Here is a 25,156-nt window from a genome sequence, read left to right on the forward strand (position 1 = left end):
TAAACCACAATGCCATACAAAATATACTTTGCCAATGAATGAGTTGATTTTTTCATTTTATGTCTAGCATATTTCACCTTGTTTTGACTTTACACAAATCATACTACTCCTTTGTATTTTATTTATGATTGATTGTATTATTCAATGTCCCCTTTGGATAAGGAGAAAGGTGAAAAGTTAGAAATCATGAGATCATGATCTTCCTTTTTAACCACCAAAAGTGCTGACTTTAACCCAAGTTTTCCCCACAAAGATTCAAAGCATTCTGTTTCTTATAGAAGAAAATATTAAGGAGCTTCATGTACACCAGGTTAAGTAAGACAATGTGTTTCATACACAGTTATCCTCAAAAGTGCATGTTGAAGTCTGCAGACATGGGCTGTAATTAGCTCAACTGAATTAAGCTCATTACAACCCAGACTACAACAGAAAAAAAAGTACAGTACATTGGCCACATATGCTAGCTATTTATTATTTATACAAATATGATACATTTAAAATGACATTGTTATTTTGTACACATTCTTAGTATTTTAAAATCATAATCACAAAGCCGGTTGTTACTGCACCTTTTCATCTCATGTTTAGACACAAAATAATAGTCAGCCACCATTTTCTCAAACATGCTTCTTTACGGCAACTCTCAAATCCACTCAATCCCTGCATTTATGACAATTTCTGCATAGGATTCATTCATTCCCTTTGAGCTCCCTCAAATCCCATCTCAATATATATTATTATAGTACAAGTGCCGTCAACAGTGTTGAACCCCCGGCCTCAGCCCCACTTCTCACCATCTTTCAGTCGCTCCTGAAGGCTAAAACAAACAGGCTTTAAACACAATAGTGAGTTGGTCTGGCAGAGGATAAAGTGCTGCTCTCCTTTGGCCCCGATGTGGAATCAGATCAAAACCAGCGGTCAGGATCACTCGTAGACCCCAGCCTCTGATCTCAGTCCAGGATGATGAAAGCCGCCGTGACCCAGCGCGTTGGAAAGCAGTTTGTGTCTGTGGGGAGACATGCAGCCCTGGCCAGGGAAATATCCACCCACAGCTTTACCAGATCTTGTGGGTTTAGGTTTGGGAGCTGCGTAATACCCCTCCATGTGGTCGTAGTGTGTGGGCCTGACTTTAGTGCTCTGAGTCCTTCTGTTGGGCTGTGTGGAAAAGGATCCCAGCTGTTCTGGATCCAGAGGGGAGTTGGCGTGGTAATGGTGGTAGTGGCGATTTTCTTTGATACTCTGTGATCGCCCTGGTCTCCTGAGGATGCTGGGTTTCAAAATACCAGAGTAGCTGTTAACGGCGTTGGTCATAGCTACCCTATCTTGGACGCGACCTCGGGTATGGCTTCTGTCATTGTGCTCAATGCTCTGGAGATTCTGGCAGCCCCTCTCTGGAAGCGAGGGAACTTTGCGTAGCGGTGGCTGCTGCGCCTGGGAGGAGCTCTCTTTGATCTGAATCCTCCTGGACACGCTCTCTCTCCTGGGGGGGACCGCTTCCTCACTGGGCCGGGGGCCACCCAGTCGCCTGGTGACCTCAGGCCCTGCCTGCTGGGGCCCTGGGGAGGTTGGGGATGTAGCTGTGACCTCGTGATGGCCCTCAGCCCTGTCAATGGAGAGAAGGCAGGCATTTCCTGGGTCTGACCTGCTCCTCGTGTGCATTATCTCTCTACTTTTGAAGTCCGACTGTGAAATAGGACTCTCGTAGGGAGACACAGCTGGACTGGTAGCCTTAAGCCTGTATCTATTCTCTTGCTTGACTGGTTGATAAACAACTCTTTCAAAAACCTCTGCATCTCTTGCCTCGTAAACAACGGTGTCCCTGCTCTCTATGTAAACTTCCCTGTTGGCAGGGGGGACATGGGGCGGAGGGTAGTTGTAGTAATCGGACGTACCGCTATCCCTCGTCGAACGCAAGGTGTAGGACTGACTATGTCGGATACCGCTCGGCCGGTAGGGGTCCACATAGTAGTGAGAGCTGTCCACTGGGCTTATATCTGAGTAGGGGCTGTAACGGTACTCGGCACGTGCGTTCTCATAGTACGGCCGGACAGGCTGGAGGTCGGACTGAGCCAGCCACTGATAAGGTGCCTCTTGTCTGGGCGGCTGCTGGACGTAAAACATGGTGTCGGGAGGTAGGACCTCTGTCTCTGCTCTCTGTAGTTCATAGTGACTCATCTGAGGGGAGTGGAAGGAGCGAGCCCTCCGGATGCCCGGGTGCCCAGCTATTCTCTCATCTGACCTCTGCCATTGGCCTTGCTGCCTGTGGCGCTCACTGATAAGGTGCTCATCTCTGGGGCAATGTCTGTATTGAGGTGACAAAGGGTGCTGTAGGCCTAAAGTGCTGTAGCGACTGTCAGAGGAATGCTTGTAAAGGCTTTTTAGCCCTGAAAGGTGAAGGGGCAGAGCATCAGGCCGGGGGCAGTGAGGGGGCAGAGCATCAGGCCGGGGGCAGTGAGGGGGCAGAGCATCAGGCCGGGGGCAGTGAGGGGGCAGAGCATCAGGCCGGGGGCAGTGAGGGGGCAGAGCGTCAGGCCGGGGGCAGTGAGGGGGCAGAGCATCAGGCCGGGGGCAGTGAGGCGCAGGCATCCGCCCTGCTAGATTAGGCCTGTAATGATGATTACCGTAGACATCCTCCGCCATCCCCAGAGGTCTCTCCTCCTCTGGGCTGTAGTAGCGGGTCGAGGGTGGCTGCAAGGGGCGTGGAAGGACCTCCTCTATTGAGGCAGGCATGGAGGTCTCAGCCAAAACAGTTCGGAAGTTGAAGACGTTAATAGAGTCAGTGTTAACATAGATAGGGGAAGTTGACGGGCTCTGGACAGAGCGGACCGGCTGAGTCGGTGTTGAGACGCCGATACTGTGATAGGTGGGTTCTGCCCCGGTTTCATCAGGCCTCACATCTCTTCGCGGTTGCTCCCTTCCCTCTCTGTGGTCCTTCACCTCGGCACTACCTTCGTCTAAGCTTCCGGACCCCAGTGGGCTGACATTCGGCGTGAAGTTACTCATGGCTTCTTGTCCACCGGTGCCCTGCAGCGGCTCTGAGCTGAGGTGCGCCGGTAGGAAATGAACAGGGCGGGGGCAACAATGGCTCTCCATAGGGGTGCGAGCCGGGGGTGGCCACTGGGAAACGGGGGAGACACGAGGGCCACAGTACTCCTGGCGGGGGTATTGGAGCTCGAGAACAGAGGGCCGATGGGGTCTGTCCTGGGCCTGTCTCTGGAGAGGGTAGGAGGGGACGTGGGTGTAGGCGCGTCTCCTCTGGGAGCCGTCACTGGCCTTCTGCGCAGACTCAGCCAGGGCCAGAGCCAACTTGCGCGCAGCACTCGTCAAGGGAGGGTGAGGAGGGAGAACAGACACTGAACTCATAAGTCTATCTGCTCCTGAGGGGGAATAAGACAAACAACGCTACAGTATGACAGGACAAACAAAGCTATGGTAAGACATGATGGGACAAAACACAAAAGCTTTGATAAGAAACTACAGGATAGATTATTATTATTATGATTATTATGATTATTATTATTATCATTGTTAGAATTAGCATTAATAGTAGTAGTAGCAGTAGTTGATTGTAGGTGAATAAATATAGAATCTATTTAGGCTGTTATGTTAGTGATATATTACTGACCTGGATCAGGCAGGTTCTGTGCAGGCTGACTGAGGTCCGTAAGGGCTGATGCCTGGCTTACTGTGCTGAGTGGGCTGCAGGGTTGGTAGGAAGCTCTGGGCGCTTTCCCATCTGTCACCGGAGCTTCACACTTCTCCCTCGGGGGAGACGAGGACGGGACAGGTGGAGGAGAGGTGGATGCTGCCCCCTGGGGGTCAAAAACGCCGCGTGGTGCAGTTTGAACATCTGCCACAGCCGTAGGGAGGGTCTTAAAGGACTTCTTCCTGAGTTTAGGGGAGAGCGGTTTGGTAAACTTCTTCCCACCTCTACCGCAAACCGGGCTCATATCCCGAGACTGAGAACTGCCGATGAATTTGTTCGGAGAGGAGAAGGGTTCCGATTCGCTGGAGCCCGCTGCGTTCTTCCTCCATTTTCTGCTCTCCCTGTTGTGTTGCAGCCTGGGCAGCGGGGGCAGCGGTGAGAGTGGGCTGCACTGAAACGACATGGGGTCAAAGTCCAAGGTGGACATGCCCGGAGCCGGGGGGTAAAGGTCAAGGTCATCTTCCTGAAGAGGTGAAGAGACACCATCAGCACCATTATGGCTCTCATTCGGTTGGTGGGTACTGTGGTCATCTTTACTTCTAGTGTTGCGTAGGTCATCCCTACAGATGGCAGACATGGCCTCACTGGTGCATCGAAGTCTAGAATGGCAGTAATTCTTTTTGGGTTCCCCTGCGATATAAGAAAACAGAGTTAATGTGAATGTAAAGCTCCCAGATAAACAAATACTATATAATTATCTCTGATGTGTTAACCATCTTGTAAACACAACAGATAAATGACCTATTATCTAAGGGTAATAAATAATTACCTTCCACATTGTGCAAAGAGGTGAGAGATTCCTCGCTTTTGGTGGAGCGCAATGTACCACTATCTCCTCTCCCACCTGAGGAAGCAATTAGATATCATTAGAAAGAGTTTCCACCATTTTTAAATGCACCATTTTAACTCACTGAACACTCAAGATGAATTGACACCTTCAAAGTTCATTACAAAGTAAAGCTAAAAGTGATTTTGATACAGGAGATTCACGTCTTCTGACGAACTGAACTGAACTGTAAGTCACCAGTGATCTGAACTGAACTGTGAGTCACCAGTGATCTGACCTGGCAGTGCGATGCTCTTGATCTCGTTGGGCTCGCTGGGGTGACGTTTCAGCTTACGTTTGGACACAGAATGGGATTTGCCCAGGTGGAAAAAGGAGCGCCAGTTCCCCACGGGAGACTTCTTAGCCTTAGCAGGAGCCCGTTTGCTGCCACGACACACAAAAACAAAAGCATCTCCATCACTTGTCATTCTGTCCAACCAAAGTACACAGGCAGCAGTAAAGTCAAAGAAAATGACGAAAAGCAAAGTGAGTGATGAGATACAGCACAACACATTAGGGATGAACACCAACAAACAGCGAATGGCATGTTTAGCAATGCTCGTAAAGCAAAAGGGTTACCGTAAATTCCGGACTATAAGCCGCGGCTTTTTTCCCGTTTTTTGGCCTTTTTTGCCCCCTGCGGCTTATATAACGGTGCGTCTTATCTATGGATTTTTTCCAAAAAAAAAAAAAAAATCTCTCTTTTTTAGCACTCTTTCTAACTATAAATCCACTTCTGTTTTAATTTCCTCTCTTGCCCTCTTTTAACAACATAACATAACATAACATAACACAACACAGGTAAGCAGAAAGAAAAAGACGAAGCAATCACGCCATGAATGAGGAAATGACTCACCTGCTGGAGGCTGGAGATACACGCTTGGGCTAAACTTTTACTCCGTGAAACACTATCGATTAAGTCCGACATCGCTCAGAGGTTTTGAGCAGCTTGAAAACAAGTTTGAAAACGTGCAGAAGTCCATCCACTCACTCACTAAAGAAACTAAGGCAACCGTGAACAGAGTTTATAATGCGGAAAAGCGCATCCGCGCACTGGAGGACAAAAACAACACAGTGAGTCCGAAAATGGATAAAATGCAAAATCGAAACCCTGCACACGCAGGTTGATGACTTAATCAGCAGGAGTAAAAGAAATAACATTGGCCTGATCAATGTAAAAGAGGAGCTGAGATTGGTGACATGGACGCTTTTGTGGCAAAATCCTGTGTTACATCCTGGACCTGAAGGAAGGCGAGAAACCACCAGAGGTGGACAGGGCACACCGGGCGCCTCGGCCACGTCCAGACCCCGGCCTGCCACCGAGGGCCATCTTCATCTGCCTACTCCGCTGGCCCGACCGTCAACTCATCCTCCAGGCTGCGGGGAAGAAGCCCCTCACCTGGGAGGGTACGCGCTTTTTCGTCGGCAGGACCTCTCCGCGTTGGTGCAACAGAAACGCGCAACATACAACAGCATCATCGAGTCAATGGATATCGCTTTGGCGTACTGTACCCAGCGAGACTCGTCATAACCAGACCGGACTATCTTTAGCACTCTTTCTAACTATAAATCCACTTCTGTTTTAATTTCCTCTCTTGCCCTCTTTTCACCACACCGCGGACACTGTGTGCCCAGCGGCGGAACAAGAGCTCAAAGTGAAACTGCCGAATATCTTTTGAGTTGGACTGGTCAATAGTACTGTGAGTAACTAAAATAAAAAAATAAAAAACGGAATTCTCTCTTCTTTAGCACTCTTTCTAACTATAAATCCACTTCTGTTTTAATTTCCTCTCTTGCCCTCTTTTCACCACACCGCGGACACTGTGTGCACTGTAAAAAAAACAAAAAATACCACAATGTGTGATTTTGTCTGGGGATTAGTGACCTGACTTTTGTTTTGTTGAAATGTTAATAAATGGGAGCTTCCCCAAACAGCCTCTCTTTCCCGACAATCCCCTCTGTGCACGAAGCCTTACATATGGTAATTAAACATCAAAACACCCGCGGCTTATAGAAGAAAAAAATAGTCACCTTTGAAGGTGCGGCTTATAGACCGGTGCGTCTTATAGTCCGGAATTTACGGTAACAGCTTTCTCTTTACACAAATAATAACACAGATCTTTGCTCCGGTGGTCCATAAAACTACCTCTCCAGTGGGAGCTCGATGACTGTATGGAACTTGCCAAGTAGAGCTCCAGGTCCCTCACCGACCTCGATGTAGTCGCTGGAGGAGAGGCAGGGGGTGGTGACTGGGGAGTTCAGCTGGGCCTGAGAACGAGCCTGGGCCTCCTCCAAAGACAGCAGCTTTGTGGAGGGGGAGCAGACCAGCAGTGACTTTGGTCTGGATAAGGTGGTGTTACCTACAGGTAGTGGTAGAGTTATCTATGAGTTACCTATGACATGCACATACAAATCATCTCAGCAGAGATACTGCATGTCCTTCCATTATGTCATCTTATCCAATCACCCTTTTCTGTGCCTTGCTCTGCTGAGGTGGAGTGATGACCTACCTGTGCTCTCCCGTATGATGGCATTGAGTTTGGTGCTGAAGAGAGCCTCGGTGTTGTTGAGGATGAACTCCACCACCACCGACTGGATACGCACTTCCATGAACGCCGCTGTGCCGCTAAAACAAGCCGACTCAATCTGTTTGGACCTGAAACACAGAGAACATCATGACCTAGTTCACTGCTCAGGACCACTGGGAGATGCCCCAGTTCACTGTCAGAAGAGGACTAGAAGGAAACAGTGTTGCTAATGTGCTAATTTTACAGTTGGCGTCCAGCCATACATGGCTAATGGCGGTGTTTATTTGTTTTGTTTATTTTGTCGAATCGGATCCCCGTTAGTTGCTGCCTACCCTGCTAGTTGATGAGTTACCTGAGGAGGTTGGGTGCCCAGACGATAGCCAGGTTCTTAGTGTGCATGTTAGTGATGGGGCTGAAGGTGGCCAGGCGGGTGAGATGCCTCATGACGAACTCCAGAGTCCTGTGGATGAAGAGGAGACAAATGCAGAACATGACTTTCCCTTAGCAGTTTCAAAACATTCCCATTTAGATGGATGAGATGCCACTGCAGATTCATTCCGGCTTATCTAATAGCTCTTCTAGCACTGTCATCCTCTCTTTTACCAGCAGATGGAAACAGACCACTAGTGAGTTCAATACACACAACATAGAGTATCAGTCTCTCTTTTCATCAACCATGTTTAAAAAGCCTACAGTATAGAGCAGGGTGTTTCAACATGATCACTTCCCTATGATGACCTTTTATTGCCACTTGTTGTGCCGCACTCATTGGTTATCAGTACATTTTTATGGACAACACATTGGGATTTATTTAAAAGTTTCACAGCTCAGGAAAGGCTTTTTTTTATTGAGAGGTAGGACAGCATATATTTTCTAAGCACAATCAGACCAAATCAGCAGAAGAAGAACCTTTTTCCCCAGTATAAATGCTGCACGGAAAGGCAGCTTGAGAGATGCTCTGATGCAGTGCATCATTTTTCTAAAGTCAATTCCAGTTCTGGCCACCAGGATGCAACAGTGAGCTTCCAACTTGACCTGTAATGTGGAGGAGGCAGCTGCTGGATGACGTTGTGGATTTTGGCCAGCCTCTCCTCATCTGTGGTTGCAGACACAGCCTCCTGTGAAGACAAAGGATGCAGCACACATCACTGAGAGGAGAACCAGACACAGCCTCCTGATAAGACAAAGGATGCAGCACTATATCACTGAGAGGATCATCAGAGCAGAGGGAGGTGCTTCGTTCCCACTCTCCTTCTCCTTTTATTGTCAGTGCACAGCTAGTGGGTTGGCTAGCTTAATCCCCAATCCTGTTTTAGCATGCCTGTCCCCTCCTCTTCCTAGACAGCTCAGCATAATGCACTGACCCCATTTTGAGAACAGCAGCGCTTAAAAATTTACGGGAAACCACAAAAGTGTTTCTTCAGTCCTTTGATCATCACTGGGTAATTGGAAATGTGCTCTCTCTGGCTTTTCCCCTGACCCCTATGCCTGTTCCCGTTCCTGTCCTCATCCTTATCCCCATCCCAAGTCCATGCCCCAATTCTTCTGCTACTTACTGAGAATCTGTCATAGAGCTGGTAGGTGAGCAGAGGATTGGGCAGCTCTCTGAAGTACAGCTTGCAGAGGGAGCCCACTGAGTGGATATCCTGTCTGAACATATCTTTGCTGAGGTCTGGGACCTGTTCGGAGTCATATTCGTGCCTAGATAGAGACACAGACAAGGAGATACAAGGATGAAACTCGTGCCTAGACAGAGACACAGACAAGAAGATACGAGGACACTGGAAGAGTTTTGTGTGAGGAGGTGCTGGCTGGACAGAGTGGGAGGCTTCTGCCCATCTGCCAGCATGACACATTCTGTGGGACTCAAAAACATGACTTTAGTTATCAACTCATTTTCAAGAAGAAGAGCCACAAACCTCAGTTTCTGGATGTTGGAGGAGATCCCAGACAGTCTGTAGATTCCATCCACAACACCAAGCTTCTCTATGAACTCGGCACAGCTCCTGACAACCTGGGGGACTAGAGAGGGGGCTGCATCATTACAGTGGGTTTCTATAAAACATGTGATGTGAAGAATAGCTTAGTGGTAGTTACATGCTTGCCAGCTGTCAGCGTCTTGGCAAATACAGTAATATACTGTAAAAATGTAATAAGTGTTTCTATGACAGTCCGACAGATAACATCTCTAATCTATTAGCAACACAACCTGTCAAAAGGACAAAGGGCTTGGACTAGAAAGATCTTTTGGTTTGGTTTACAGTCTCAGATTACGACTAATAATACTGCAGTGTTGGCTGTAGGACAACAAAACATATTGATAATTTAATGTATTATATTGCAACTGAAATGTAATGATTAATTTAATAAACAGTGTTTGGATGTATCGATAATCAAGAGTGGATGAATTGTGTGTATAATCTTAGCGGCCGTGCAGACCCAACACGCTTATTTGAGCTGCCAGCGGCTTTCTGCAATTCATTCTCTATGGTAAGGACGTGTTAAGCACGCTCCTCTTTCAAGGAACGCACCTCGTGTTTAAGCGATGTTGGCGTCGTGTTTTTTGGCGGAGCGCTCTGGGCGTCTCAAGCTGAAAAAAGTTGAACATTTGGAGGAAAAGCGCGCTGCTCGTCAATGTCACTCCTCCTACCTCTTCTCCTGACACGAGGATCTTCAAACTCTGCTGCTGCCAGAATTGCCAATAATCTGGCTTTCATGTTTACAGTGTGAACAATCAACAACATCGAACAGACGAAACCAGCTGGCTATCGTCCGTGTGATCGTTGCGTCCTGAACTGTACTGCACGCGACTGCAAGGAAAAACAAAACAAAGCACACAAAACAACGGTCCGTGCGCTGTGTTTTGTGCACAATGGAAGCGCTCTCGACATGATTTCCAAAGCGTTCACACGCCTTGTGTGTGCACACTACCTTAATGATAACATACTGTACTTTAATAACTGACAAGTGTGGGAAGTTTGGGATTGTTTTGAATAGAAAAGCATTACAATCCATTACTGCCACTGGTCCAATCACATGAAAGTTAAAAGTACTCTAACGGGCCCCTCAGCTGCTGTCTACAAAGGTTACTATTGTGCCAAAGGTATTTCAAACACCTGCAGTTCAACAGGCCCCTAATAAAAATCCAACAGACTCTTAGTAAATCTAGAGGGATCTGAGTCTTGGATGGAGAAGCGTGCTGGCAAGCATAAAAATGGTGACTCGCACCACTGACTCAGTCCACATCAAACACCTTATTTTTGAATGCCCCACTGTAAAAAAATAATTGTGGGTACAAGGTCCGGTTTAACGTGACTTATTGTTGCAACTTGCCATTTCCTTTGTTATACTCGGCTGCAGAACCGAATTATAAACTGGAAACTGGAGTACGTTATAAATATAGGTGTCTCTGTGTGTATTATTCCTTCACACCACCAGCTGCCCTTCACACGCACAGCACAGCTCTTCTCCGGGCGCTCTTGTCTCTTCCCTCTGCCTGTCACCATTCAAAACTGACTGAGGCTCGAACCCACGACCGCAAAGGTGGCTGAGGTCTCAATATTGCCGGGCAGCAAGCCTACTCTCTGTGCCACCAAGTCAGACTGATTGATTGAGGTTTTCTCAGGGCTTTAAATGACTCTTTCCTCTGGCTGTCGACATTCAAAACTGACTGAGGATCGAACCCACAACCTCAAAAGTCACTGAGGCTCAAACCCACAAGCTCCAAGCTGCTAGACAGCAATCCAACTCTCTGAGCTAGTGGGTCATAGTGATTAAGACTATAAGATTAAAGTATATAGCTTTATGCATCTTAAAATATGTTTCGAAGGGACCTTTTAAGTTGAATAGTATTTGAATGATTGAATGAGGTTTTCTCAGGGCTTTAAATGACTCTTTCCTCTGGCTGTCGACATTCAAAACTGACTGAGGATCGAACCCACAACCTCAAAAGTCACTGAGGCTCAAACCCACAAGCTCCAAAATGCTAGACAGCAATCTACCGTAACTCTCTGAGCTAGTGGGTCATAGTGATAAGACTAGAAGATTAAAGTATAGTCTTTATGCATCTTAAAATAAGTTTTGAAGGGACCTTTTAAGTTGAATAGTATTTGAATTATATTAATATGACGTGAGTTTCTATTCGCCTTGCACAGAACACCTTTTACTTTTATACTTGAGTACATTTCAGCGCCTGTACTTTTTTCCTTTTACTTGAGTAATTAAGTTGAATCAGTACTTCTGCTTTACCGGTCTTTTTTTACACAAATAACTGTACTTCTACTTAATCAGAGCAACAATGTGATTAAATTTGAAAAAAACTACACGTCTGTGCAATAGGCTAAGTAGGCCAAAATAACTCAGATATAGGGTTTGCTATTGTAACGTTCCATATAATGAAGTATCTCATGCTTGTTGATTTAATGATTGTTTTGCACCTGCTGCTCACATTTGAGATACTTCTGGCTCGCCTGGAAAGAAGGTGGGAGCAGCCGAGTACAGTCAGCCAATCAGAGGCAGAGAGGGGCGGGTCATGCCTTCGCCATCATGGGGGAAAAAAACTTCCTGTACCTTCGTGTCCTGAGTTGTGGAGGTATTCTCCCAGGTCACAGCCAAACACTCGCTCTTTGAGTATGCCGCGCTGCCGCAGCTTCTGCGGTGGGGGCCGGGACTTCATGAACGACCTCAGGAACGTAACCAGCTTCCCATGCTTCTTACACACTGATGAAAAAGGGACAAAACACTCAGACACTTAGGCCCCTATCGTTGCATCGGCGCAGTTTCTAGGCCGAGCGGCAGGCGCAGATCAAAGCAGTGGGCGTGGAAAGGCGCACTTGATATCGTCGTGCTGGCGCTAGATGCAGCCCAAAGCATTACAACCACGCCTTTTAGGCGTAAAATTATGCACCGTCATGCTCATTGGATAAGTGCAATAAACGAATCGCACGCTTGCCTTTTTAGCTCCAATTCCAGTGATCCCGCAAAACCAGACGAAAGCCAAACGCTCTGCCCCCCCCCCCCTCCCTTCATCCAGCCTGTCTGTCTGCATTATAGGCTATTATTCCATATTATTATGCTTCTCAAACCAATCTAACTGCAGTTTCAATACTGCAAGCATGTAAATACGCTACACTATAGCAAGATCAAAGTGAAAATAATGTTCTATGCATCAGCTAGAAAAATATAGCCTATTAGATTGGTGAAAGTTTGTCCAGAAAGATATCATTTTCTCTCGCCTGCTGCAGGAAGGATGATGCACATAAATATACCCTACATTATGTCAAGTCATTGCATAAATGTGTTTTTATTGTAAAACTAAATGTGAAATAGGGCCAAGTTATTGGAGGGACATCACAGTATAGCAGATGCCATTAGAAGCGCGTTCCGAAGCGCGTTCCGCTGTTACTTCTCTAAATCACGTTAACTCGACAAGGGGTATATATAGCCCCAGGAGGACATATATGTTTCACTTAGGGTGGTGTTTTAATTTCGATGATTTATTTGGTCCAATATTGAAATGTTCTACAATTGCAGGCTGTGTTACCATTACACATTATTTTAGATCGACCTTTTATATCTATTTCGCCTCATTTGGTTGCTATTTAGTAGCGAAATTTAGTACCCAATTGCATGCTGGGGCATTCACAGGCAGTCAGAGAGAGACAGTCGTATTGTGCCTGTCAGACTGCCTGCAGCCTCAAAGCGGTACGGACGGAGTTGTTTTACCCAGGCTGGAAGCGTTGTCACACAGGCTTGTGACAGTAACTCAACGCGGAAGGATTTATTTCACAATAAACTGGTAAACGCACACCAATGCCTGCTCCTGTCAGTAGGAGAGAGGGAGAGAGTGACACAGAGAAGGGTGACAGAGGAGAGAGGGGACGGACTGGCCCATTGAATAGGCCTGCTTTTCAAAGGCGCAAGGCGCTAAATTAACGGCAGGTCGGAAGATAAGAGTACGCCGGTATTTAGCGCCGACACGCCCACTTTGGCGCATTCAGGGACTCCGCCACGCCCATTCGGCCTAAAGCGCATTTGGCAGCCTAAAGCCTATTGCTATTTTCCCGAAACAGGCGCTAGGCACGTTTTTTTGAGGTTAAGGCCCGTAATAGCGCCGATGGCCTGTGGGAGAATAGGGCCCTTAGAGCCCCAGTGTGTAGGATTTAGTAGCATCTACTGGTGAGGTTGCAGATTGCAACCAATTGAATACCCCTCCCCTCCCCTTCCAAGCGTGTAGGAGAACCTACGGTGGCCGCGAAACTCAAAAAAAGAAAAAAAAGACAGTGTTTGGTTTGTCTTTTCTGGGCTACTGTAGAAACATGACAATGCAACATTTGTGCCAAAATTGGGTTGGGTTTAGACATGAGGAGTGACGATTGGTTGCCTTTAGACATGAGTGACGATTGGTTAGGGGTTACGGTAAAATATCAGGGTAAGGCAATCAGAGGCAGGGAGTAGAGTAGAGTAGGGCGGGATTTGGCGCAAATGCAGTGGGGGGAAAAAAGCATGCGTGGGCTCCGTGGAAGAGGACCCTCTCCTTATGTAGATATAAATTCTCATCCTAAGGTAACGAAAACACAACGATTCTTAGTTTCAGGTGATTATACACTAATTAAAACATGAATATTATATAGACTTTAAATCAATAACTCTACACTCTTGTATTCCCTTGTACCCACAAGCGAGACTTAAATAAATCATAAAGAGCAGGACAGCACTACTCATACAAAAGAGAACAGTACCTGGCTTTGGCACGGAGCTCTGAACACTGGGGGGAATCTTGTCGTTTATCAGCTCAACACAGTCACTGGGGAAGAAACCAACCTGCCAGCAGGGGGGGATGATGAGCAGAAGCAAAGTCATGCATTGTAAACTGTTCAACTCAAAAGACTGATAAAGCATACGGTGCACTAAACTGTTCTAGGATGCAGAATTAGGTCAGTAAGCATGAAGGCACCCGGCTGTTTATGTCCCACAACTGATTATGCTGCGCTCTTATTGTGACCTGAAAATATATACACTTTTAAAAGCCATCACGGTCAGCATCGTGGGTTGTCGGTCAACCAGCTTCTTGTTGCCATGGTGATTTTTAAAAATGAGATTTGTCCATTCGATTGCCATTGATACAATAAAATTGTATTTTTTTGTATCAATGGCAATCAAATCTGTTGAATAGTATTATGCGACTGCTCACCTTCAATATTATATTCAACTTTATATAATCTATTATAATGTCTAAAAGATATATCTTTTCAGGAATAGTAATAACTTAACTATGAATCCCAACATAAACTATTAAGAAGCCAAGCAGTGAAATTAAATGGCTCAGGCACACAAACATTTCGCAGTACATCTTTCAGTTTTTTCACACTCCACCAATGGAATTCATCATTGTTGTCCTATCCAAAACAATGAACATGTGGTTTGCCGTCTAGCGCACACTGCCACAATGTGACCGCAGCATCGGAGATGTTTTACCTGAAAGCCATGTTTGCCTCTCCACCAGCCAGTGTCTTCTTTAGGAGGCATGTCAATGACTGAAACAATATCCCCCACCTGGAACACAGAGTGTACTGATAAGTATACATGTAGTATAATGGTAGGCTGCTAAAGAGAATTAGAGCATGGATGGGGGGCGGAGCATTATGATTGAATTAGAATTAGCACAAAAAGAAAAATAGAGCTGGCAACTGCCCCTAAAATGACTATATATTAGCCCAAATCTCTCACAGCACAGTGGTTACCTCAAAGGTCAGCTCGTCTGTGGCCTGGGCGGTGTAGCGCTTGGTGACGTGGGCAGCAGCGATGGCGGGGACATTGATTGAGGATTCCTCAGACACCAGCATGTGGTTCCCCTTGTTGTCAATCTGGGAAAAGGCAATAATGGCGTATCTAATGAGTCGAGTATTGAATTAATAGTAAATATTGAACTGACTTAATAGGATCCAAGAGAGTGTAGAACTGACAGGAAGCATGAATGAAGAAATCTACCTCCATCCATGTCAGTACTGGGCCACAGTTGATCTTGTTGTCGGCGATGGCCGAGAAGCGGCACAGGTACGCTGCCAACATCTTGGTTACTGACTGAAGTGAGAAACACTTTGTCAAGATTTGGCAACATTTGAAAACTGACTTTCCACACAGAATACAGCAAAACAGGCTCATCATCTATCTCCAATGTGCTTATGATAGCATCACTTTAAACTCGAAGCAATTTCTCTGACAGATGACAGATAGTGGAAGTGAAATTCTACGGTACCTCAACAGTCTCCTTTAAGGTGTCGTATCGTGGCAGCTCATAGAGTTGGGAGAAGCGTCGGTCGTAGATGCACAAGTGCAGGTGTTTGTCCAGCACACGGAAGTCTTCATAGGTCCTTGTCACCAGCCAGCTTCGAGTCTAATCCACAACAAAACAGGAGAAACTAGAGTAAGCCTTAAGAGACGCATCATTGAGCAACTTGTGATAGTATAGCATAGCATCTAGTCTGCTAGATGCCCTTCATTTAAATGTTCTTCTTTCACAAATTTCCAGGATGTTTCCACGTGGTTATAAATAACTCCTTTGATCTCCAGTATGTTTCCATGTGGTTATAAATAACTCCTTTGTCCAAAGTACCTGGCAAGTGATCTGGACCAGAAAGACGAGCTCTTTGCAGTCCAGGCCAGCCTTCTGTCCCTCACCTTGTCCTTCTGCAAAGCCCAACTAGAGAGAGAGCCCCAGACCCAGAGAGAGAGAGAGACACACACACACACACACACACACACACACACACACACACACACACACACACACACACACACACACACACACACACACACACACACACACACACACACACACACACACACAGGGACAGAGAGAGAGAGTGAGATAGAGAGAGGGACATTTTAAATTTGAGAGGAACCATATTGTAAATAATGGATGAGCATAATACATCACACTTTATGTGACCTAGTATACAAGAAAAACATGATGTACAAGCCCCATTTTTCCATGAAATAGTAAAACCACTCTCGCGCTCAGTGGCCTATGCAAGTTGAGTATAGCAACCTTTCAGACTCGAGCAACAATGAACAATGAACCCAAGAAAATAATCTGTGAAATGAAATGGTGGTGGACATTTTTTAAAGTACAATAAAAGGAATGTTTCTTAAAAAAAAAAAATCTTGCTCAGCAATTCTGACAAATTGTCTTTGAATTTGGAACCTATTGGAGAAAATGTGTAATTACCTCCAGCATAAATAGTGCAATATGAAATGTATAATACATAAGGTGCTAACATGTCCGCCCCCTGGAGGCGGTGTAGATTTAGCACAAATTTCTTCTTCCTTCCCCATCATCCTTCACAATATTCTATATGGAGAAGATCAAAGCTTCATAGGAGTTTGAGAACACATTGATTGGCAAAGGAGAGACTTCAAAGGCCTGGAAGCCAAGGGAAGTTTTGGTTATTTATAACTGTTAGCGGCTCATCTAGATACACTGTTACACAACACACAGTGACCTAGTTAAGCATCGCTGCTCAACAGCAAACCAACCAGAAATTGTTCGTGAATAAGTCATGATGGAAGAAGTCTTACATGTGGATGCCGATTTAGTACTACTAGGAAACGGTAACCGCAATCCAACAAATGATTCAAGTAATACTGATGGAGTCATGTGGCCAAGGGGTTTGATGGGAACTTGGATCATGCAATAATGACATGGTGAAGAATTATAGCTCAGCTAAGCGCTTGGGTGCTGAGGTCAATCTAATCAAAGTTCTTGTTTTAGGCCGGCATGCCCGAGCATCTCTAACTTCATGACCTGTGACAGTCCACCCAAACACAAACAAACTAGGCATTACTTATTCAAGAACATCTGGCACAAGAGCTCAAATGAATACAGAAGCACCCACACATTCAAGTTACCTGCCGCTAAAGCATCTGAGATATCCACCCACAGAGGGCCAGCAGGGGGAAGGCTCTCTCTCATGGTGTGCGAGTGCAGTCCTGGATCTCAATACGCATTTTTTCCAACAAGCCAAGTTAAGACCAAGGGCAGTGTGAGCTGAGAGCTGGCTTCAGAAGAGTTCAAATAAAACGACGCTGCTTGCTCGCCTGTTCGCCCGTCCCCCACCGCCTTACGTCAAACGCCCGTTGGCAGTGTATTGGATCATCATGCGCGCGCTGCTCCATTCAGAGCAGAACATACGATAAGAAGATGCTTCCCACTGTTTCTTACACCGCTTGCTGCCTGCCTCTCTCTCTCTCTCTCTTCCCCCCTCCCCCTCTCATATTGCCCTCCCCCTCTCCATCTTGCCCTCCCCCCTCTTTACCCTTCTCTGGTGACAAAGGGGCTTGGCAGTAAATGTGCTCAGCCTCATCCATCACACAGGCAAAGCTGCGGGTGATAGACGACCCTTCTTCATTTCAAAACAATCCTCACATGCATCCCATTCTCAAGACGAGAACGGAGCTGATCCAGATTGGAATCAGTCGTGTGTGTGTGTGTGTGTGTGTGTGTGTGTGTGTGTGTGTCTGTGAGAGGGAGAGGCAGTCTACTGTCCTTGTGCTATTTCGCAATGAGGGATCTATCCTCTGCCTGTCTGACGCCACATTCTGCCAATAGAGACAGGGAGATGCATCATGGGAGCTACCACAGGAACAAAGAGTCTCATCTGTCGGCCAGCTTCCTCTCAGGAATAAGTCAACAAAATAAACAATAACATAGAATAGTAAGAATAAACAATAACACAGGATAGTGGTAAAAGGTAGGGCTGCAGCTAATTATTATTTTAATTATTGATTCATCTGTCGTTTGGCCAATAAAATGTGACAAAATGGTGAACAATATGAATCACTTTCCCCAAAGCCCAAGATGACATCCTCAAATGTCTTCTTTTGTCCTGACCAACAGTCCACGAGCACAACCCAAAGAGAATCAGTTTACTGTCATAGAAAGAAAGCAGAAAATATTCGCTGGAATGAGAGATTTTTAGTATTTGTTTCTTAAAAATGAGTCTAAACAATTAATCGATAATAAAAATAGTTGGCGATTAATTTTCTGTCGATCGACTAATTGATTAATCGACTAATCATTGCAGCTCTAGTAAAAAGAATTATATAATATGACAATTACAACTGCTCACTGTGTGTGTGTGTGTATGTGTGTGTGGTGTCTGCATGCGCGCGAGTGTGTGTGTGTTTGTGTGTAGATGTGTGTCTGTTGTATGGTAATGATATGTAATGCTATAGTATATTATAAAATATTGTCCAGTATAGGTACATGTAGGATGGATTTGATGGTAGCCAAGGTGTATGAGGTGGGGGGCGACCTGTTGTCGGCCAGCCAGTAACTGAGCCGGTGTCTCACTCGACCCTATATGTTATGAGATCTTATTTTATTTTATTTATTTTATTTATTTTATTTGATTATTTTTTAATGTATGTTTTTATTAGGATTTGATGGGTTTATTTTGTTAATAGCACAAATTGTCTTTTATCTTATTTTATGCTTATTTTTATTGGTTATTCACTGTGCCCCACTTTCCCATATCATTCTCCCCCCTGCGTGGCAGGCACACCCACGCATCACCCTCAGACTCTGACAAGTGCTTGTGGCACTCACACTATCACACACTTACACACATCCAGACATACACACAACAGTACACATTTTATAACAGTCATCATGAGGACCGCAATGGAAATAAGCTGTCAGCTTTATTGCGTTTTTATCCTTTTGATAATGGTGGGCCTGTGTATGTATATATGTATATTGTATATACTGTGTATTCATTATCAATAAAGAACTCAATCAATCAATCAATCTGTACAGCATTGAGTGTCAGGGATAAGCATGGTCCTGGTCTCCCCAGACAGGATATCTCTTCCCCAGCTCAGCTCAGCTCATCTTCTCCCTGTGGAGCCTTTCAAGGTCAGTGAGACGCTGCACTGCTTCCCTCCCCACCACTCCACTGATGGAGCCATCAGAGACTTGGCAGCTATGGAAGCTAATTCAAGTCTGCTACAATGTGGTCCATTAACACTACATGTAGGGACGCAGTCCCTGAGCATGCATATAGTGCACACTGCACATACCATACTCTCTTTTGTGTCAAGCACCATGTGCAGCATCTGAGCATGGAGGAAGTGACTGCTGCACTCTGCTGGCAGGCAAACTGAACTGCAGCCAGAGTAACCAGGTGGCTAACAGCCACCTCTACAAATGACTGAGTAACCCGCCTCTGCTTCATTGCTTCTCATTATTATAATATCATTATTCTCATTATCACTATATTCAAACTGCTACACCTTCCAATCCTCTGTTGGCTCACATCCATAATAACTGTGGCCAGAGATTTGGCTCCTCCTTCAAGTCCCACAGGTGACCCACTCACTGGAGCCTGGAATTAGATCTTTGCAGATGTTGTACCTCTTCTCTAAATTGACACATGTACAGTATGAAGACTTTTAATTCCAAAATGCTGTACAGTATATCTTCTTCATTTGTTTTGCTCCACAAATTTAGCTGACGTTCATTCGCAATATTTTGAAGTTTGTAAGAGATAATAATATAGAGATAATAATGAGTTTTCTTTGCATTACCACAATGATTTTGTCAGAGGAGGTTTTACATTTTTCAATCTCCTTTTAGAATGAAACCCTCTGCCCTCTGGGAGAGTGAGCTGTCTCAGTCAGAGGCGGAGCCTGCTAGAAGCAAGAAAAGAAGGTCAAATGAGGACGCCGCAAAAATCAAACTTTCCCAGTGAGCGAGTCAGCTACCAAGGAAACTACTCTCTCCCGTGTACTCACTGGTTGACATCATCTGCATACATTGAACTAATAGACAGGATCACAGGTTGAGCAGATGAGTGTGGCATCAATATAAGTCTAGTCAGTAGATTAGCACACTGACTGATTCGATGATGACTCTTAGATAGATGATGAAAATGAATGAGTTCATGCAGTAATTCATAATGGTGCCGACACAATGATCTCATTGGCTCAAGCATTGGCTCAAATGGGACTTTTCTGACCTTGTCTGGAAAGACAAACAAGGACAGTAATGCGACTGCGTCATTAATTTTCCAGAATGAAGCACTTACAATTCCCCAAAATGACCAGTGAACTCGAGCCAAAGACACAGTCACTAAACATGGCTTCCTGCGTGCTCATCATGCCGCGTCAGTATTTCAGCGCTCACCTGAACTGTGCCAAAGTCAACGTTCTCATAGTGGAAATGGGCACACTCTGCCAACCTGGGAAAGTGACCTCGGGGGAACGTCAGCCTGCAAATACAGTACAACAGAACCTCATCAGTATTCCACAGGCTCACACTTTGATGGAGAGAAAAGCAAAGGGAGAGAGAGAGAAGAGAGAGAGAGATTGAGACAGAGAGAGGGAAAGATAAATTAGGCCTACATGCAGTGGTGGATGAAGTAGCCTACCTGAAAGCCAGACTTGAGTAAAAGTGCAGGGGCCCTATCTTCCCAAAAGCGCTAATTTAGCGTTTGCGCTCTTTTAACGCCGTGCGCAATGCAAATTGGGGGCGGACACAAGCGCATGCCTGTGATAATTGTACTGGGCATAGGCTGCCACATGCCAAAGCAGGCGTTTCAGCGCTAAAATGTGGGGATAGATGGTATTATCCTATCGTCAGCAGCGCACAATTACCTCTTACGGACCTCTTACGCGCAAATACCTCGCTGCGCTGGGTTGCGCACCATAATCTCCGTGCAGCGCAGCGCAGTGCAAGTAAAATTCCTTTTGGATATGTCATTAAGCACAGCCTTGCCATGCCAGGACATCAAATTATGCTGCTAAAATTTGGGTATTAGCAGATAATTCAGTGAGCCAATCAACTATAACTCACTGAGAAACTTTTATCACATCGCAAAGAGGGAAATGAATTGAGAAAACTTGTTGGACAATGGACATAGGCTATTTACCTTCATAAGCCGGAGGGTCGTTGGCACCACAGACGATCTGTCAATAAGCTCTCTGTCCTCGCACGAGTGAGTACACTATTACGCATGGAGAGAATTACAGCATATTGCATGCCTCGCGCAAACAGCCATTGCGAGACGGGAATCTGATTGGTTTTGATTGACGTAATGCCCAGCATTGCCTGGCCACACCCGTGAATAATTCTGGTAGTTAAGACCGCACAAATCCCGTTTGCGCAGCAGGCATTTTGGGGCGCAGATGATTTTGGCACGGCTCTAATTTGCGCTTGCAACACCTGCCGTGAACCTTTCCGCATCCCTGCCGAGAATTGCATCCCCAACATATTTCGGGGCTGTTTTAACTTAGAAATCAGGGAGGTCACATCTCTACCAGACAATTATATCACTTTTAAACAGTTACATTTCTATATAAATCATTACAAGTATGCTCCTGTGAGGTGGGGATGCTTTTTTTTGCTGCTGGGCGGGGGTGCAAAACTCGGCAGGACACCTGGACAAATGCGCAAGGCGAACTGTTATCTTGCCTGCATTAAGGCACGCGCAAACAGGTGTGCAAGTGCTAATAGGGGATATCGCCTGTCGGAAGATAGGGCCCCAGATGTCTTACCAGAAAATGACATTGGTTGAAGTTAAAGTCCCCTATTAAAATATTAATTGAGTAAAAGTCTTAAAGTATCTGATATTTACTGTACTTAAATATCAAAAGTCATTTTCTGATATTAAATGTACTGAAAGTAAAAGTACAAGTAAATGCTGTTAATTAAAAAAACAAGCAAAAGACATGCCGGGCTTCAGTGGAAATCTTCTTCTTGAGTTTTGTAGCGGTTGGCAAACATTATTGGTGCATTATGGTGCATTACCACCAACAACTGGAACGGAGTGTGGATCGTGATTAACGTAACTTGCAAGCTACAGTAGGAGCACTGATTCGCCAAAACTGCTTGCTTGCAGGCTACCAAATTTCGTCTGATTTTACTTTGTAATTAAGATGCTTAGGGAAAATGTAATGGAGTAAAAGTATCCATTTTATGCAGGAAATATAGTGGAGTAAAATTGAAAGTTGCCAGAATATAAATACTCAAGTAAAGTACAGATGCTCCCCCCCAAAAGAAATGAAGTACTGTAACTATAGTATTATTACTTTGTTACATATTACACCACTGCCTGCATGTGAGAGAACTAGAGAGATGCAGCAGAATGGCTTGTCTGTCTTTGCCACGCCCATCATTGTACAGGTCCTCATTTGGCTGTCCTGGATAAGAGCCCTGGTTTACAGCCGATAATAGCAGCAGCAGCAGCGTCATGGGGAGCACCTACTTCTTCACGTTCTTGACCTTCATGCTGGCCGTGCTGACGCAGGAGCGCAGCAGGAGGGGCTCGGCCGGGGGCTCGCTGGTCTCATCGCTCCTCATCTGCCACACAAATCAATAAGTGTCAGTTAGTCACTCACCTGAGCACTCACACAGCAGCTGTTCACAGTCAACAGGACTTAGAGAGCAATCATCATACATGAGCAATGAAGATGTATGGTACAAATGTAGGAGTCTGACATGACAGGAGTCTGTTTGTGTGTACCATGGCAGTGGATGTCTCCTGTGGCTGTTTCTCTGCTGGAGAATTAGAGCTGATAGCTTCAGGTAAGGCATCGTCTTTGTCCAGGTCAGTAGATAGTAACCCAGGTCTGTAGAGCAACATACAGACAGACAGACAGACAGACAGACAGACAGACAGACAGACAGACAGACAGACAGACAGGACAGACAGACAGACAGACAGAGAGACAGACAGACAGACAGAGAGACAGACAGAGAGACAGACAGACAGACAGACAGACAGTCAGGGAGAAATAAAGGACATAAGAGAAAATTGTCATGGAGTTTAAGTGGCCATGTAGACTGAGCTTTTCAAATGAGACTTGTATTTTTCCCCAAATACACCAGAGGGCGCAAGTGAGAGAGATGAATTCACAATATGGTGCCGGGGCTCAAATCATGACATTGCACCAGCAGCAGCATGGCCCAGAAAACACATTTTACTTTGTGTTGTGAGGCGTTGGGATCCTGAATGTTCAGGCGGTGACGCTAAAAATAAGACAAACCCAAACAAATGATCATCGAGTTCCAACCAAAAGATATAAGAGCATCCTCAAGATAATTAGTCTGAGAAATGGCAGCAGCTCACCTCACACTTGGTACGGTCAAAGCAGTGCCTTGGTGGCTTTTGTGTGTGTTCCGGAAAGCAAAGCTCTTCTATTCACACAGTCATAAAGGCAATCTACTCACAAGGGAGCGCTTTGACAAAACCCTCCGCTGAAATGTGAGTCGACGCGTTGGGGAGTGGAGGGTGAGGTCCATTCAGCTCAACTTTTATGAGCCACAAAGACAAGGGAGACAGAGGTGTCACTCCATGCCATCAGAGGGAGACAGCCTCAGAGAGGTGTCACTCCATGAGCCATCAGCCCGATGAGAGCACGACATGAGGCAGAGACACACAACACGCCGTGGGTGATCCACATTTACGCAAGATCTCATTCGAGACGTAATGTCAATCTGTAAGGACTCCAGTAGGCTTCTGACCTGAACTAGATCCTTACGATGACAGCGCCTTTTTTATCATTCCGCCGACAACCCCAGCAGTGTCTCTCTCTCAGAACAGGGCCACTCTCACCATTGCACTGTGCCTACTTCAAAGCATACATGTTCTCTTTCGCACACAAACGCACACGCACACACACACGCACACATATGTACATGAGAATGCGTGAAAGCATATATACTCACACACACACAGATACACACACACACGCGCGCACAGTCGCACACATCGATACGGTCTGTGCAGAATTCTGATCAGCTGACACGAGCGCAGCGAGAGCAACTCACCCGTCAAGGACGTCACCACTTCCTGGTTCTCCCCGGGGTCCTGAGGCAGCATTCTCGATCACCGCGGTAACCACACATCCAGCCTCCATGATGCTGCCTTACCGCCTTACAGCCCGCTGTGGAGAGGGAGAGCGTGAGGGAAGGAGAGAGCGAGGGAAGGTGGGTGGAGAGGAGAAAGAAAGAGTGCAATGCAATGAAGCCGCCAGACATTAACCCAGTTGAGGCAGCAGCAGCAAGCGTCTCTCTCTCTCTCTCTCTCTCTCTCTGTCTCTCTCTCTCTCTCTCTCTCTCAAGGCTAAAATGCACTGAGTCCAGACTATCATCTTCGATGACATCATGCTACAACACTGGGGAGGTGTTCCAGTGATAATGCATGCGAGGCTGATATGGTACATTTCTAAGATGACGTTTCAGTTTTCACGAGCTGCATTTGAATGCAGCACTGAGAGTTTTTCACCTAAATTGTGGCCGTAACACCCCTGGGGTCAATATGACAGGAAGGTGGAGCAGCTCCAGAAAGTCATGCTGATTAACAAGAGACATTGGGAGTCTTGCCCTATTTGTTTCTAGCATTGGGGACCAAACTGTTCAATAACATTATGGCTGCGTGATACATATATAATCAATATATATCACATTATCATTCATATTCATTCATCTTCCTGTTGAACCGAATGGTAATGTTAGCTGTGATGTCACACAAAACTGGAATTTTCAAATAATATCCAATGCTCCAGACCTCGTTTCGTCACAGTTTTAAAATAAACCTAGCTTGTTATAATAATCAGTTTAGACAGCAGAAATGCATGTAACAATATATCAAAATCACAATATGATTCCAATGAAAGACAATACACGATAATACTGAATTATCACCAGCCCTAGATTATATACAGTACGGATATAATATATTCATATTCTCCCCGACCCGAACCCCCCCCCCCCCCCCCCCCCCCCCCATCATGTTTCTGCCAGTTAGAGCCCATCCCGTCCATGGGAGCGTCGGTGTTGTTTTGACAGCCCCTATCAGGACACTACCCACACACTGTATAAGGGGGACCTGAGTACATTCCTGCTACTGCTGTCTTTATGTACTGTAAACAAGGCAAAAGGAAGGAATGCCGTGATAAAATGAAATTACACTCTCTGAAATGTTCCTGTGCTAGCTTCCCATAACTAGGCTCCAGAGATATGTGGCGTTAGATGCTTTTTGCGATAACAATGAATTATTTGGGCCATGTGGGGATGAGGGAGGTGTGGTGGGC

General features: G+C 45.7%; 1 protein-coding gene across 1 annotated transcript; it reads right to left on the minus strand.

The window, feature by feature from the left end:
* Nucleotides 1–82: 82 nt before the first annotated feature.
* Nucleotides 83–23,980, minus strand: arhgap32a (Rho GTPase activating protein 32a; the record flags this gene model as incomplete). The annotated part of the gene is made up of 21 exons (XM_083636711.1): nt 83–3,377; nt 3,626–4,336; nt 4,476–4,550; nt 4,771–4,916; nt 6,679–6,892; nt 7,043–7,188; nt 7,413–7,520; nt 8,096–8,178; nt 8,617–8,761; nt 8,980–9,082; nt 11,630–11,779; nt 13,801–13,882; nt 14,537–14,614; nt 14,803–14,925; nt 15,050–15,142; nt 15,318–15,455; nt 15,675–15,761; nt 20,247–20,331; nt 22,327–22,421; nt 22,585–22,690; nt 23,892–23,980. The coding sequence occupies 21 exons, from the start codon at nt 23,978–23,980 to the stop codon at nt 925–927; spliced, it is 5,310 nt and encodes a 1,769-aa protein (XP_083492837.1). The 3' UTR covers nt 83–924.
* Between the last annotated feature and the right edge of the window lie 1,176 nt (nt 23,981–25,156).

This window comes from Poromitra crassiceps (assembly GCF_964638095.1).
Source record: "Poromitra crassiceps genome assembly, chromosome: 5".
Taxonomy (NCBI): domain Eukaryota; kingdom Metazoa; phylum Chordata; class Actinopteri; order Beryciformes; family Melamphaidae; genus Poromitra; species Poromitra crassiceps.